The sequence below is a fragment of the Epinephelus moara genome, chromosome 22, assembly GCF_006386435.1.
Source record: "Epinephelus moara isolate mb chromosome 22, YSFRI_EMoa_1.0, whole genome shotgun sequence".
NCBI lineage: Eukaryota > Metazoa > Chordata > Actinopteri > Perciformes > Serranidae > Epinephelus > Epinephelus moara.
In genome coordinates, this window is record NC_065527.1 from 15,732,306 (window position 1) to 15,749,091 (window position 16,786).

At 41.8% G+C, this 16,786-nt stretch overlaps 1 protein-coding gene across 1 annotated transcript; it reads left to right on the plus strand.

Moving 5' to 3' along the window:
• The first annotated feature begins 23 nt into the window (after positions 1 to 23).
• rp9 (RP9 pre-mRNA splicing factor) lies at positions 24 to 11,849 on the plus strand. The gene is made up of 6 exons (XM_050035289.1): positions 24 to 325; positions 553 to 583; positions 667 to 796; positions 5,385 to 5,476; positions 5,992 to 6,053; positions 10,934 to 11,849. Exons 1-6 carry the CDS (start codon positions 180 to 182, stop codon positions 11,139 to 11,141), a joined length of 669 nt encoding a protein of 222 aa, XP_049891246.1. The 5' UTR covers positions 24 to 179; the 3' UTR covers positions 11,142 to 11,849.
• The last annotated feature ends 4,937 nt before the right edge of the window (positions 11,850 to 16,786 follow it).

The window sequence follows — 16,786 nt, forward strand, 5'->3', positions numbered from 1 at the left end:
CTAACCAACCAGGCTGCACAGGAAGTCCAGCAGCACCACAGACATGTCTGCTGCTAGTTAGCTGCTGGTTAGCACGTCCGCCGATGTCTCTCCCCTTAAAGCGAACAAATTAACCTTGAATGCAGCTTTGTGTATAACTTAATGGTTTTCCGGGGCCGCGGTGTGTGAATATCTGGACAATGTCGAGCAGAAAGCGAAGGACAGAGAAGGAGGACCGACGAGACCACAAGAGACACAAGTCATCCAAACAGGATTTGGAGAAACTCAAAACACAATCGAAAAAACTCAACCAGAAAGTGCAACAGCTGAAACACGTCGAGACGTTGTGAGTAATATCACAGAGAGCTGGTCTGCTTAACCTTACAAACTTGTGCATAAATTATACATGTTAATACAGTTTTACAGCAAGTAATACACACTTTTAATAAGTATACCAGACTTGTTATGTGAGCAGTCAACTTTATTTGTGTCGTACAGTTTTAGGACAGCTGAGTTTGACACAGTTAATTCTGCATTTACAAAACAAGTTCATATTATCTTTCTGTCATGCAGCTATGAGAAGCCTCCACCAGGACTCATTAAGGTAACGTTATTCACCTTAAAATATATTTGGTGAATGTGTTTAAGTGACATGAATGTGTGGAGTTGACACAGCTGTTGCTGCAGGAGCATGAGGACAAACCAGAGGACTGTATCCCTGCTGAACCAGGAAATGAAGAAGCGAGGAGCTTCCTGGCACACGCCCCCACCAAGGGGCTGTGGATGCCTCTGGGGAAGGAGGTGAAGGTGATGCAGTGTGAGTACACTTAAATCAGCAATATCTATTTTACCATTAATAGTACATTTGAAACTCTCTCTTACAAAGATTGGACTTGCACTTGTGTAGCGCCTTTCTAGTCTTCTGACCACTCAATGAGTCACGTTCACTCATGCACACACTGGTGGCCGAGGCGACTATACAAGGTGCAACTTGCTGCAAAACTTTAACACACTCACACACCAATGGAACAGCCATCAGGAGCAATAGTATCTTGCTCAAGGATACTTTGACATGCGGACTGGAGGAGCCAGGGATTAAACCGCTGATATTCTGATTAGAGGATGGCCCGCTCTACCTCCTGAGCCACAGGCACCCCAAAAGTCCTGACCAAGATAGCAGCAAAACACTTAAGAGAAACAGCCTAACAAATCACATATAAAGAAAGAATCAATCAATTTTATTTATAAAGCCCAATATCACAAATCACAATTTGCCTCACAGGGCTTTACAGCATACAACATCCCTCTGTCCTTTGGACCCTCACAGCGGATAAGGGATCCCTCTTCCAGGACGGACAGACGTGCAATAGATGTCGTACAGAACAGATCAACATGATAAATTAACAGTAATCCGTGTGACACAGTGAGACAGAAAGAGAGAGAGACAGAAAGAGAGAGAGAGAGAGAGAGAGAGAGATGCAGGTAATGACAGTACCTTACAACAACATTAATTAAACAAATAATATTATAGTTATAGTTTTGGCTACTGTGGTACAATATGTTGAAAGTATATATTAATATCTGATAGTATACATATGTGACAATAATCATATGTGTATAATAANGGTGCCCGGTGTATTATAGGAGGTCCCCCGGCAAACTACGCCGAAGTCAGCCTAACTAGGGGCTGGTACAAGGCAAGCCTGAGCCAGCCCTAACTATAAGCTTTATCAAAGAGGAAGGAGGCAACTGAATTAAAACAAACAGCAAATTGCATCAAACATTGAACCAGCAATGTGCATGCAGTGGTCAAATAATCCCTAATCCTGTCTTTATAATCTTCCATGTTTATAAAATAATCTGGTTTAAGGTGACTTTGTAGCTGACACCGAAATGAAGGTGCAAAAACTTTTAGACAGTGCGAGTTCAAGGAATAAAGTACATCATTTGTCCGTGTGACTGAAGGTTGCAGCTACTATTAGTTTTAAGGAGTCAGTAGAGAACATAAATAAGGAGGCAGGTTGTGTAATATAGATTTATGAATAAAATTGTGTAAAGACGGCAAATGATGTGTGCGAAAATCCGAATTAGAGACAAATACAGAACCATGATCGATTGCAGATAAAACTGTTGCCTGGATTATTTTTTTCCTCAAGCATGAGGAATGTCTCTATAGCACAAACCCAACGTCACCCTGAGTTTTTTCGTAAAACTCAATATGGTGTTTGAAAGACAGATTGTCTTTAAGGGGGAAAAAGGGTATTAGTAAATTGAGACTGCGGCTTATTCACACATCTCACAAACCTCTGGGAAACTTCACACAGCTACAGAAGTGAGGCGTGAATGTCAGAGATGATGCTCATCTTTAATTATAGGAGGAAAGCTTTGCCTTAATAAAGCCCCTTGCTGTGACCTTTTTCTTCCACTGTTTTTATGAAATGTAACAGGTTTTTTTTTTTTTAACAAGTCTCATCTCTAAATTACTTTTGACTGAGTTGTTGGTGACATTAATATGCACACTTTCACCTCAGATTTACAGCTCAAGATAGAGTTGCTAGGTTGTTTTTTTTTTTTTTTAATTAAAAACAGTATGCAGTGTTGTCTCACAGATTCACACTTGTTTCTGCTCCTCATATTTGTTGAATTATGATGAAGAAGCTCTTGAAAGGTCTCAAACTATGCTGGTAGATATAGCAGCCACCCTGTAATAAAGTTTATTGTCAGCTATAGAAGTAACAGCAGCACTTATAGTTTAGAAACTCTAGGTGGGAGTAAATATCCACCATGTCAGTGTGGGCGGAGGTCTTAATAGGTGACAGAGAACTCGACAGTTAACATCACGTCTATTGCTGGAGGTTAATACGGGTGTTGGTGGAGATTACCTTCTGTTTTTCTGGTCAGACAAAGACTGTCCTTATATTCAGTGTCCATTCATTCCTTCGTCCCACTCATTTTCATGCTGCATGAACAGCCAGGGACTCAGGGAGTCAGCGCGCACACACACACTCACATACACACACGGGCCCTGTGCACAAGTTGGCATTTGTTCTGCAGAATCTGAGCATCGCCTTCTCCGCTTAATCCTTTGAGAAAATGTTTGAACATGTCATCCTGTTTAAAGGAACGGAGAGACGTCACAGTGGATGATATGGACATGGAAAACCTAAAGTAAACGCTTTAGCACGCAGCTACTTTTAGAGGATACACAGAGACTTTGTGTGGTCTCACTTTACAGAGATTTTCAACTTATTCAGAGCGACTGCGCTGCCACTTAACGTGTTGGAAATTAAAACAGTGTGAAAATTTGACACAAGGAGTCACAAGTGATGATTTAGAAATTGTTCAGGGAGGTCGTTTATATTGTGCAATGCATCACTGCATGAGCAGGGCTGTCTCCAAGTCGCTTCCCTTGGCTTTCTGAATTCCACAAACTTTGCCCTACATTAATGTTTTTTCTGTGGGCCTGTATGCTGCTTAAAAGGAGGAGGGTTAAAGGGTAACTTCAGTATTTTTTTCAACTCTACTTTTCCATGTTTTCCTGTCTGAATTACTAATGGGAACAACAGTTTTTGAAATTGGTTTTGTATTGAGCGAGACTGCTGCAGACGGCAGTGGCAAAGGAGGCTGCAATGTGACCACTCAGGGCATGTACACACTGTCAATTTATGTCCACTGAAAGAGCTTGTTTATGCCACTGACATGTTCACATTATTATTTAAAGTGTCCCTATAGAAATAGACCTTTTTGTTTAACCAGAAACAGCCCTGAAATCACTGTCACCAGTCCCACCAGACTCCATTTAATGAAACAGTAATTTTAGTATCATAAAACACACTTAACTCAAACTCAACAGAAACAAAATAAAATTCACAAGAAACTTCTTGGTTCATTGTTCCACTGTTCCAACAAACATCAGCTCTAATCTTGTTGAAATAAACCCTTAATTCACCCAGTTAGATGTGAAAATATGCTGGGTCTATACACGCTAAAATTACTGTTTATTTAAATGGAGTCTGGTGAGTTTAGGGATGGCGATTTCTAATCTATACCTGCCAGTGGCAGTAACAAGCACCTTTAGTGGACGTACACTGATGGTGCAAACATTCCCTGAGTGGTTACATCAGGCTTGTTCGAGATGAGCCAGGCCTCGCGATCGCAGCACAATGCATGCTGGTAAAATTTGTGTCCGACTTCATCCTGATTTGCTCTGTTGTCATACAAAAGTGGACAGCGATAATCTCGTGAGAAGTGTCTGGCTCTTAGTTGATCTAACAGCTGATGGTTTAGATGTTGACTCATCAATACGACGTGGTAGATAAACTTTTCATTGTTGTTGAATTCCAGAGATTTAGATGTTAATTGTCTGATTTGAAGATTTATTCTAAGACTGGTGTTCAGTGGGATCTGAGGATTCTTAAAATAACCCTGAAGTCCTGACTACATTTGACTGATCTTTAATGGAAGCTTGTATTTTTTTCCTCTTAAAATATTAATCTAATAGTCAAACACAATTTATTTAGCTTATGTAAATGAGGGGACACATCTGCTCTGCAGCAGTAAAGTAAATGATGCTGATGTACATGAGAATTTTTATTCGAAATCGAGGTTGAACCACGAACATAAATTACAGATCGCCTGTAAAGCATTTTAATAACTCAAGCTATCATAAATAAAACAACTGGAGACAGAGAACAAACTGATATATGAGTCTGATAATATTTTAATACATCTGCATCAGATTTGACAGGATGTAAGTGTTTCTGTGACTTCCTGTGCGGACTGAAGGCTGCTGGAAACTATCGGGAAACTGTCTGACTTGACCACGGATTTTTGTCGCCGCCTCCTGCTGCAGCTGCCTGCTTCCGTGCACTTTCTTGTAGCATGTTTTGCCGCTGCCGGCTGCAGCGCTCTCAGTCAGTACTGGACCATTTTCACAAATTGTTGTTCCCATTTGTCATTTAGACACAAAAAACGTTGAAATAAGGGTCTAGGTTGGAAAATAGCGAATTTATCCTTCAAGAAAGAAGCTACAGTGAAAAAAAATCTCAACTCTTAGTAGCTTTTTTCCAGAGTTTTCAACTGCAAGTCAGCCTCTACATCAGTGAACAGTTTCCTTAGTTGTTATAGTGTTTGTTATGTTGACAGTATAGAAGTATGATCACATGATAACAGGTGGTTCTATATATATATATACATACTGTATGTGTGTATGGATGTACATAACAACTGAACTTATGCCATGACAACTGAGCATACTCTGTTTGCAGATGAAGGCCATGAGATGGTTTTCAAGGTCAAGAATGTACTTTCATGCCCATATTTGATCTAATTTATAGCAATGACATACCCTCACTACAGATTATTGTCCCAGCTACACAGATTCATATTTGTTTGCTTCACTGCAGGTTGGAGATGTAAGCGCTACGGCCACAGGACAGGAGACAGGGAGTGTCCGTTCTTCATCAAAGGCAACCAGAAACTAGAGCAGTTCAGAGTGGTGAGTTTGTTAACTGCTTGGAGAAAAAAAAAGAGCCCACCCATAGTTATTTAGAGAATATATCAAAGAATGGCCTACGCTCAAAGAATGTAGGTTGGGTTGTGGCAAGGTCAAGGAGCTGCGACAGAGACAAACGTCTGCGTGTGAGAGCCGCTGGGCTGAGGCTAACAGCAGAGTCGGGCCATATTTAGTTTACACTGAGGGAACATGTGGGCAGCAGACTTCTTCACACAGCCGGTTTCAATGTGCCCGTAATGGAGCAATAACTACTGCAGGAACGCACAGCCTCTGCAATGATTACCATAAATGCAACTGTGTCATATTTTCATGCCTCGTATTGTCACAGGGAGGTTTTTAAAAAAAATGCTGACATAACACTAGAGTCAGTGCAACTGTTGGAGTGTGTGGAGGGGATAATTCTCTGGATCTAATGTGAATAGTAGCAACTCTTATTGTATAATTTCATTTCCCTCTCTTTATAGTAGGTAATGACAGATTGCATTTTGGTGTTTTAGGCTCATGAAGACCCGATGTATGACATCATTCGGGAAAACAAAAGAAATGAAAAAGAAACCAGGTACGTACACTCATTTTCTAATCATTCGCATCCTTTGTAATAATTTCACTGAATAAGAGTCAGATTTTTAAAGCTTAGTAGATCAAAATCTGGGCTCAGCTCTAACTTTTAAAAGGCTGGCTACGAAGCATCAGCTTCCAGTTGCCAAAACGTAAAACATAGTTGCCATTTTTACACCATTTTCACCTTATATTTTGAGTAATTAAGATACTATGCGATTATATGTCAGCTTAATAATGAAAATGTGATATGAGAGAATATTTTTTGAAGTTTTTAAGAACATTCCAGTTTTATTCAGCACCTTGTGTTGATCAAGTGTCAATTTGTTATTACTGATAAAGAGGGGTCACATATGAGGTAGTTAATTGTTTTTATGAAATGGGGATTATAGCAGAAAAAATGGATAAATATGGCAAATATCTGCCTGTTGTTTCATAAAACAAAATGTACCAGTCTGTGAATGCTATCAGCATTTATTAATGGAGTTGGTGTGATGCTGTCTCTGTGGTAGATGATGGCGCTGTCAGGTTAACAATAGCTCAGCAGCCTGTTCTTAAATCTGACAGAAAATATACCAAAAACAAGATAATATCATCAACAACAAACAAACATCGCATTGTGTACTGAGGTTGCTTCTCAGCTCGGACCACGCTGGCATTATATTCCCCCCAATGTCTGATCCGACCTGTAGCTTGTCAGTCGCACCAAATCCGTTCTTTATTTGAAGATCCAGCAGACGAGGTAAGGACGTACAGGGTTCCTAATTTACAGAACATGATATGTGGCATTGAAAAGTTTTATAAAGATCCCCTGGTTGGCGGCATTAATCTTGCAAATGGCAGTTTTCCTCGACCCGTCAACGGGTGTGCCAGCTCTTGCAGCCTCAACTTGTTTATCACCTGTTATACCTTTTCTTTAATATATATACACCAGTCAGCCAAAACATTAAACCCACTGACAGGTGAAGTGAATAACTTTGATTATTTTGTTCCAGTGCATTGTTCTGCTGGGAAATCTTTGGTTCTGGCATTCATGTGGATCCCACCTGACATGTTCCACCCACTCAAACACTGTTGCAGACCAAGTACCCCCCCTCATGGCAACAGTGCTCCCCAATGGCAGCAGAAAAAATCAGCATGCCACACTACAAAAGCTGTTTAGAGATGGCCTGTGGAGCGTGACAAAAAGCTCAAGGTGTCGACCTGGCTTCTAAATTTCCCAGGTCCCAATCTGCTCAAGGGTTCTTGTGATGTACCTGTACCCCAGAGGTACCCCTAATCTGAGGTGGGGCCCTCCTTGGATCGGACTTGGCTCTGACCTGTCGAGGCATGGACACAGGATCTCTGGGAGTGTCCTGCAGTGTCTGGCACCAGATCCATTTAGTCCAGTGGGTTGTGAGGTGGGTTAATGGCACGTGCCACAGATGCTCATTCAGATTGGGATCTGGGGAATTTGGAGGCCAGGTTGACACTTTGAGGTCTTTGTCACATTCCTTGGGCCATTCCTGAGCCATGTTTGTAGTGTGGCATGGTGCATTATCCTGCTGGGGGGCCACTGCTACTGGGGAGCACTGTTGCCATGAGGGGGGGTACTTGGTCGGCAACGGTGTTTGAGTGGGTGGAACATGTCAGGTGGGATCCACATGAATGCCAGAGCCAAAGGTTTCCCAGCAGAACAATGCACTGGAACAAAATAATCAAAGTTATTCACTTCACCTGTCAGTGGGTTTAATGTTTGGGCTGATTGGTGTATTTAAAAGTGGTTGCCAATGATGGCCAATAATCTCTATTTCTCAAAACAGTGGCAGCCAGACAACTGTTACTGGGTTGCACTCAGACAGTCAGCTAATAAACTTGAGAACCTGCAGGTTTTTTGTGTTTTTTACTGTTTTCTGACAGTCGGAGTCGGACAATCTCAGATGACCTGGAAACTCTCTCATGGTGGCTGGCTCTCTGTGCCGGTTTCTAGCAAACAGTATTTGACACCAGGGTGTTTGAATTTGAGGTGTTTTTACTATGAAGGCTCACTCAAGGTGTGTGTGTGTGTGTACGTGCAGAGCAGCAGCACACACACGCGCACGCGCACGCGCGCGCGCGCGAGCACACACGCGTGTGTGTGTGTGTGTGTGTGTGTGTTTGTGTGTGTGTGTGTTTTTGCATGCATTACAAAAAGGTTATTCAAAGGCCAGTTGCTCTTTGAAGCCTGAGTTGCGTGTCTGTGCCACATTAATTTTGGCATCTTCTTTGAAAGGGAAGTGAAACAGTCCAACCTTTCCCAGCTTGCCTTCCAATTGCATTTACAGTATTGTGTCTGAAGTCGTCCTTGGGAACATTTAATGATGAAATTGTGGAAATGAGCTTGTTATTAGCACTTGCATCTTTATTTTGAAAGTTAATTTTTTGCACTTCTCTAGGGACATGAAGATATTCCCAGCTGGATATCTGACACAGACTAGTTATTTTCTGATATGCAGCTTATTATGCATCGCACATCCAATCTTTCAGAGTTCTCTTCCCTATTTCTGTTTTCATTTGTATTCCACAGATTTTGTTATGTATTTTTTGTCTCTTTTAGGGGGTGTTTTTATCAGTTATGAATGTGGTAATAGTCTCAGGTGTCTGTAGTGCCTGTGGCTTTAGTATAAACGACATATTGTTACATTGTGAATTTGATGCCTGATGAAGGTCAGTGACTAAAACATTGTCTCGAATAAACTCCAGTGCTGCCAGTTTGCAGGAATGATACCTTTTTTCCAAAAGTGCATTTAAAGAAACCAAAGTATTTGAGCCGAGGGAGGAGACGGTTTTATAATTCGTCTGTAGGTTATGAAGTGCTTTTATGATGGGGTTCACTTGAGGACTGGAGGTACGCTTTAAGGCGTCGTGTGACATCCCAAGTGCTCAGGTGATCATTCTGCTCTGGAGATCAACCCCACCATAATGAGGCCTGATGGACACTTCAGAAGAGCATGTCAACCTCTTCTCAGAGAAATACTCTCATGGCTGAATGGTTAACAGTTTCTGGCCGCCCTGAAAAATTGTACATTTATGATATCATCCCTCTAAGTGTGCCGGCTCACTTCTCTGAGCTCATTAAAGGCCATGTACGCCGGCTTCCTGTACATCTCTTTTCTTCCTCCCTTTCTGACAAATGTTTCATATTTCACTGAGCAGTGTGATGTTTCCTTCACTCGTCCTGTGATGTGTTGATGTGTTAATCTTGCTTCTTGAGCCTTATTCAGCTGTGGATACGCAGATATTCACCAGATGTTTAAGTAGCTGACTTCACTGTTGACTTCTCCAGGATTGTCAAAACCATTCAGAATGTACAGGCTGAGTTACACTTCATTTTTCAGCCAGTTTGTGTCACAACAATGTGGGTAGTGTGTGTAAATGAACATGGTAAACTAACCTCCATCTTACCAGCACCCAGATCTCCCTCCTCATCTTGGCTCTGGGGTTGTTGCTGCAGATTGTACTTTTGCATTTTCATATGCCTGGCACAACCGACACAAGGAGTATGAAATAATGGTAATTAATAATTATAATACGAACCAGGATTCTGCCTATTTCTCACCTAAAATGTTTTCAGAAACATGTTTTACCAGTGTGCATCTCTCCTCTCTCACACTCTCCACGCAGCTCCGCCCCACTCACTCACTCACTCACTCACTCACTCACAAGTTCTCCATCAGAGAGAGACAGAGCTGCTCCTCTGTTTAATCTGTCTGTTCATTAGTCTGCAGTGTGACATCGGTCTATATGTTGCACGTGCTACGCTAAATCAGTGTGTGAGGTGAATGGAATTACCGCAGCACGTGCAAAACAGTGCTGCACTGCTAGTTTGTGTGTGACGTGTGTTGGTAGTTGTAGTCTATTTTGTGACATGGAGACAGCACCTGGATGCATGTGACAGGTCTGTTTTAAAAAAGCAGCGACAACACAGATGTTTATTATACAAGATGTATATAATGTGGACAAAGTGTCTCTCGCTTCTTCCCTCCCTCATTGTTCCAGACTGCAAAGGATTTAGGCCCACTTGATACTTATATACTCGTGTTATAGTTTTGTGTCCTGTGCTGCAAACCTTTAAACCTCTGTAGCTTCAGTTCTGTGCGCAAAAATGTTAACGCACAGCCCTGCTATTTATTTTACATCATGTTTCATTTACTTGTTGTGCAACTGTATATTTTCAAACAGGGAAAAAAATCCCTGTATTTCCATTTTATTTTGATCAGTCTGTGTTTATAAAAGTGCGACATCTCAAATGTGGCTTTGACTTACAACTGAACATGTAGCCCATTTCATAGAGAATATGGAGATATATATATCGTGTAACGCCAGTCAGCCTGTAAATACCGAGATATGAATTTTTGTCTATATCACCCAGCCCTATCCACCAGTGGGAACGTTCATTGGTCCGTTGTGGTGCAGTGCATGCTGGTAGTTGTAGGTTTTCTACCTCTTGAGCGAAACCAAATGCAACAGCCCTTTTTGTCTCTGGTCATGTAGCACCATGACGGCTCAGTTTTATTAAAAGATCATCTTTCCAGTGGTGAAATACTTCTTCAACCTCTGTTAAGATTAAGCAAGAGGATGACCCCATTATCCAGGTGTGTCCCAGTGTGATCTGACAATCCTCCACACACCTGCAGATTTAACAGGTACTTAAGCACTGTTCGCAATTACTGGAAATATAAAACACAATTAGGCCCTCGCTCTGAAATGCCGGTACTTGGACAAAGACAGTGTCTTCGTCAAGGACACTTCAGATTCTTGCCAGCGCGGGTGTCTGAGCCTGCATCAGTTGTGTTTCCTCTCTGTACTTGACTCTGATCCCACCTCCTCTCCTCCTCTCCTCCCTGCCCTTCCTGTTTCTAGGATCCAGCAGCTGCAGCAGATGCTCCAGGACACCACTTCCTCCGATTCAGACAGCTCCTCCTCTTCCTCTTCCTCCTCCTCCTCCGATCACCATCGCAGCAAGAAGAGGAAAAAGAGGAAGGACAAAAAGAAGAAAGACAAGAAGAAGAGAAAAAGGAAACGAAAGCACAAGTCCTCCAAAACTACTGATTGCTCGGATTCAGATTGACTCTCTGGAACTTGCTGATATATGCACTTACACGCCACGAGCTTTAACCGTAGGAAGAGACGAAGAGAGCAAGTGTGTTCTGCAGAGCGCCTCAGCAAGAACTGCACTCTGAAGACCTTTGTAAGCCTTTTCTCTGCAGGTTGAAACTCTAAAACTGCAAGTCCAGTACGCATGACTTCTCCCAGCCGTTTCATCGTCTCCAGGGTGACAACTTGCATTTGCATCCTCTCCACTAGATTGTACAGCACTGGGTCATACGGCACAGCTGCTTAAGTAAGTGTGTGCATGTGTGCCTTGGTGCATATGTGTGTCAAGAAGCATTAGCCGCATGAGTAATGAATCTTAAGTGATATGAAATGAGCCCGCTGGTGTAAGAGATAGCATGTCAGCAAATACAGTGTGTTATTAAGAGATTGTATTTTCCACCATATTTTTGTATCCCTGCCATCTCGCTGGTATTAAATACTTTGATTGTAGAGTGTGTTAAACGCAGAGGTGGGGGGAAAAAATGAAACGTCGGAGTAAAGTTAAAACTTGTCTTCCACACAAGCCCGAATGTTTGAATGCTTGTGACTGTACATAAATATTTGAAACGATTTGAGGTTGGAATATGCTCATATGCTCTGAGAAGAAGCCACAGACATGGGGAAGGAATGTATGTGAATGTGCTCCCTTATTCTGAGAATAAAGATGGCTCTCTTTCTCCAATGTTTACCCGACTCAAGCCTGCAAAAACAAAGATGTTAATAATTTTGGCCTCGACTTAATGTGTACGAGACTGTTTTTCATATTGATGACGACTTAATCTTTTGAAGACGGCGCGGTGAAACTTCACATGCAGAAGTCTGATCATTAAAAAGTGCACAGCACCGTACTGCTGTGACCTTACTAAGAGGCGAAGAACATTTTTTACTTTTGATCTTGTCCTGCCAGCAGTCTGAGGATACTTCAGAGAGTGTTTCTCAAAAATCATTTCACAGTCTGTAACCTACACAATGCAGAGCGATTCTCCCTCTCTGTGCTGAGCTCTCATCAACAACTCATCAGACCAGCAGCTTCACGGTTGCTGCTTCGCACAAGACTTGCCCTTTAGGCCACATGTGAGGAAGTCTGGCGCTCCTCTCCTCCATGAGCAGCACATTTTGAGCATGACTCCCTGTGGGAATGAACTTGAAACATTCCCTTTTCCTAATGACCCTGATAGAGAGACAATTACAGTAGACCTGCGGGGAACAAGCAAACTAGATTTCCATTTAGATTTGTGTCTTAAGCTTTCCGAATAGCTCAAATGCTACGGGGAGTGTTTTGTGTTTATGTAAGAAATTACAGTTCCATCAAAGAGTGACGGATCACACAGCCATGAGAGCATTTTAGTGCTGATCGAGAGCTTATTTATTCTCTCCTCTCTCTCATCTTCTTTGTCATGGCTGCACCATCCATCCCTCCTCCGGTGCTTTCACCAATAACCCAAGATAAATCAGCTTCATTGAAACAGTCTGCTCCACGTTGACTTCTTTCTCTCTCTCCAAGTAGAACAATGAATCTCCCAGATGAGATTCAGTCACAAGCTGCTCAGAGGGAGGTTGCGCCACGTAGAGAGAATCTGGTCAGCGGAGAGTCTTTATTGAAGCACTCTGTCTTCTTGGACAAGGGACAGGTCAGATTGAGTGCCAGGCCAGACTCGTTGTGTTCGAGAGAGGCCCAGCAGTTTTTGCAGAACACTAGATAATTAAATCTTTATGACTGGAGCACTGCACTTAAGTCATGAATAATAATGTTTTGCAGAAAAGATGCAGGAACAACATTTCTCTCCCTTTTGGTAATGTGATATCATCTTCACACCAGATGTGCAGTGGTTGTGAAACAAGCTGCGTTCAAATCCAAGTGAGGTAAAAGTCCATGCATAAGGGAAAACAATCCGAGGCTTACCCGGTGAGATACAAGAGGCAAGAGTGACTCTGCATTTTATTGGATGCCGGGGTACATTGTGAGTCGGCACTTAAATGAATGCATTGTGCAGCAGTGCTTTTAAACCATATGAGCTGGCTTTGAACCACTCCACTGCCTCTTTGCTGTTCTCAGACACAAAGATTACATCCTCTTCGAGCTGCCCTTAAGTCAGAGATGCAAAAGTCGCCACAACTCCATGATGGGAGCAGAATAAAGGAAAAAGAAAGGGTTTTGTTCAACTGGTTGGATCTAATGTGACCTTCAAGTGCTGAAACAAAGACTCGTTTAAAACTAGTATTTTTGTTTACTACCAAAATGTTCTGCTGCACTTAAATGTCACACTGAGTTAAATCAGTTTATTTTTCTATCATAGCCAATGTACAATGTGTACTGTACTCAATTTAAGAATTAAGTGAAGGACACAGGCTGTCATTTAAACAGGCAGAGGTTTGTATCCTGTGTTTGTGACAGAGAGAAAAACAGAAAGAGATTTCTACTGGGTGTGTCGCTCCAGATTATTTATCAGGACGGACGGTGTTCCTGTATTAATCCTCCTCCTGCTGCTCCTGCTGAGCGGAGACAAGGATGAGCTGCAGGACTGTCTGCTATACACTGTTCACTCTCTCTTTCACTCAGGAACACACACTCTGGGTTTAATATCAGAAACAGTCTGTAATCACTGGCAAAATTAAAGGGAAGTGGCCTCATGTGGCTCGATGCTGCTGTGCTCTGTGATAGAGTCCTGCGTCCTGTCCTGTGCAATGAAATCCAGTGAAAGTGTAACATTATGCTGTGTAGGACCACTGTTATAATGTAACATCAGAAGGTCATAATCATACCCTGCAAACACTTCTGTGTGTGTTTGTGTGTGTGTGTGTGTGTGGAGACCAGAGCGTTCAATAACCATGAATTATTGAAGTCATTGTTCCTGTTTGCCTTCGCCGCCTGGCTGCAAGATTGGAGGCAGTCAGGTCTTTGTGTCACTCACTGTGGAGAGAAAAGACGCCTTCAATTGTTTGTTCGTTTACTCAGATAGATTTTATTGTATATCCGCTTTTTTCTCTGGTACACATTTGTCAAGAGAGTGTGGGCAAGGCTGCTATCCACCAGGGGAGCTCAGGGTAACATTTTAATCCATAGGTTGGATTACCACATTCTTAAAAAATCAGTCAACAAATTGCAAATTTATCTTTCAAAACTTAGCTACACATCTCTTTTTGATATAAAAAAAGGTGCTCAGCTGTTCAGTGAAAACAGCAGTTCAAGTGTAAACAGTCTCCACTGTGCTCTGGATAAATGGGATGTGGTTGGGAAGTGGTCTGGCACTCCCACACTGATGATTCAACACTTAGAAACATGTTTATTAATTTTTAAAAGACATATAGGGACTTAAGTTATTAAAAACATGCAGAAATGTCTCATTTTAACTTCCACAATTTAATTTTTGAACACTGTAATTATATATTATTTCAAAATCCTAAATATGTATAGGTTAAAGAGCTCTTATTTCAGTCAGTGGCATTACCAGAAATTTTTCATAGGGGTGGCCAGATGGGGCTACTTCAAATCTTGGAGTGGCCCACCAAAACCAATGAGCAATTACTGAGTTTCTGGCATTCTACAGTAAACAGTCTGTTGAAAACAATGTCAATATGAGAGTCAAGGAATCCTAATACACTAATATATTATACTGATTTTGGTTAATATATTTAGAATTAATATTTTTTATTGTCTGATGTGTATAGACTAATACCGATACAGTTAACATTTTGGGTTCTACAACAATCCTGTTTTAATGTATTATGCATCTGTATAAACATCTGTGAGGGGATTCATTGTTCCTCAAATGGGTAGTTTTCCTTTTTCTTAAAGGAATACTTCACTTCCCAAATTACCATTATTATCTCAACTTCTCACCCTATGTTATGTAGAATTCAGGAAGAGAACATCGTTTTTCTCGCATGCCTTCTTAGTGAACGAGGAATCCAAAAACCAGGGGAGACGCATGACATGACAATAAAACTACATTAAAACGTCCATATACAAACTCTCACACAACTTGTGCAGTATTATCCAAGTTTTATTTATCTCATAGTTTGCTCAGTGCTTCCCAAAAACATGCTTTTGTCCATAACTATTTAAAACAATTTTGCAGTTTAAGGCAAGGACAAGTAGCGCTCCCGCCCTTGAAAAAGACAAATCTAGCCTACAGCTTTAAAGGTCCAGTGTGTGGGATGTGGGGACATCTACTGGCAGAGATGGTATATAATATTCATAACTATATTTTCATTAGTTTATAACAATGAAAATAAGAACTGTTGTGTTTCATTACCTTAGAATTAGCTGTTTATCTACATGTGGATCAGGTTCTCCTCTGCAGAGTCCACCATGTTGATTCTACAGTAGCCCAGAGTAGACAAACCAGACACTTGCTTTAAATCGGACCATTCGCATTTTCGTATTGGTCACCAATCACCATAGTTCTCTTACATGCAGGGTCTGCTGAGACAATATATTCTCCACTACAGAATAACTATTGAACAGGCATGTTTCAGCAGTTGCAGGAGGCTCTACAGACACACACGTCTGCATTACCTGGCACCTGATAACAGGAAGACCACTAGATGTTCCTGTCCCACTGTTGAACACAGGTATGTTTTAATGAGCTTTAATGGGGTCAGTGATTGTTTAAGGGTGCTGTCAGACCTAGAGTTGTCTTGCTTTAGTCCGAATCAGGGACTCATTTTGTTACAAAGTTGCATAACTCCCTAGAGTTGGTTCGTGTTCTCACGGAAGCATTTACAAGCGGACCAGATTAAATGCCCTGCGCGAGAAAGCTGCTCTCGATTGGTCAGAATTTCCACGCAGGAAAAATATAGGAAGTAAACAAAATGTTGAAGAAGCGAGATAAATGTGACACTTTCTAATGTCACAATGGAGGGACAACTACGCAGGTTGATTTTAGCGCTGCTCATCGTGGACTATATTGCTGTCATTGTTCATTTTAGTCAAACCATACAGTTTGAAAACGAGGCGCGGCTCCAACTAGAAAACAATGTTTTGATGCATTGGATGTGCTGAATGTGCATATTAAGGCAGTACAGGAGGAGGTGCACATTAATAATCCTCCAGGACTGTAACATGCTCATGTTTAACCCAAACAATGTGTCATGTGACTGCAGTTGGTCCAGATCCAGGTCTGAACACGTTCTCACCACAAACAAAGCGCACCAGAGTTTGTTTGTAACCGGACCGAGACCACCTCTTCAAGAAAGTCTTGGTGCGGTTTTTTTGGTGCGCACCCAAGCGCGACTGCTGTGTTCACACCTGCCCAAACAAACCGCACTTAGGGGTCAAATTAACTTGAGTGTGATTGAACCGAACCAAACAGGGCAGGTGTGAAAGCAGCCTAGGGGACGTACACATGCCTCGGTCTTTGCGCACTCAAATACATTGTTTTCAATAACGCTACACGGCAGGCGCGCTCAAATACCAGAGTGACGCCGTTGCGGTGCGTATGCATTCCTGAGCGCCTATTTTTCAGGGCATTTTGGCTGCGCCCTGAGATAAGCCGAGTTCAACTTTTGGAACACAGCAGCGGGCACCACATGTCATATGACGAGGAACAACCAATCACAGCTGACAGATATCTTTCCCTTATATCAGTATGTGATTAATATGGGAAAGTTGATCAT

Bases quoted from the DNA above. Each gene is read 5' to 3' on its own strand.
- rp9 (XM_050035289.1), top strand. From the start codon at position 180: ATGTCGAGCAGAAAGCGAAGGACAGAGAAGGAGGACCGACGAGACCAC. The intron at 584-666 runs GTAACGTTATTC...CTGTTGCTGCAG, and splicing joins CTCCACCAGGACTCATTAAG to GAGCATGAGGACAAACCAGA. The intron at 6,054-10,933 runs GTACGTACACTC...TCCTGTTTCTAG, and splicing joins AGAAATGAAAAAGAAACCAG to GATCCAGCAGCTGCAGCAGA.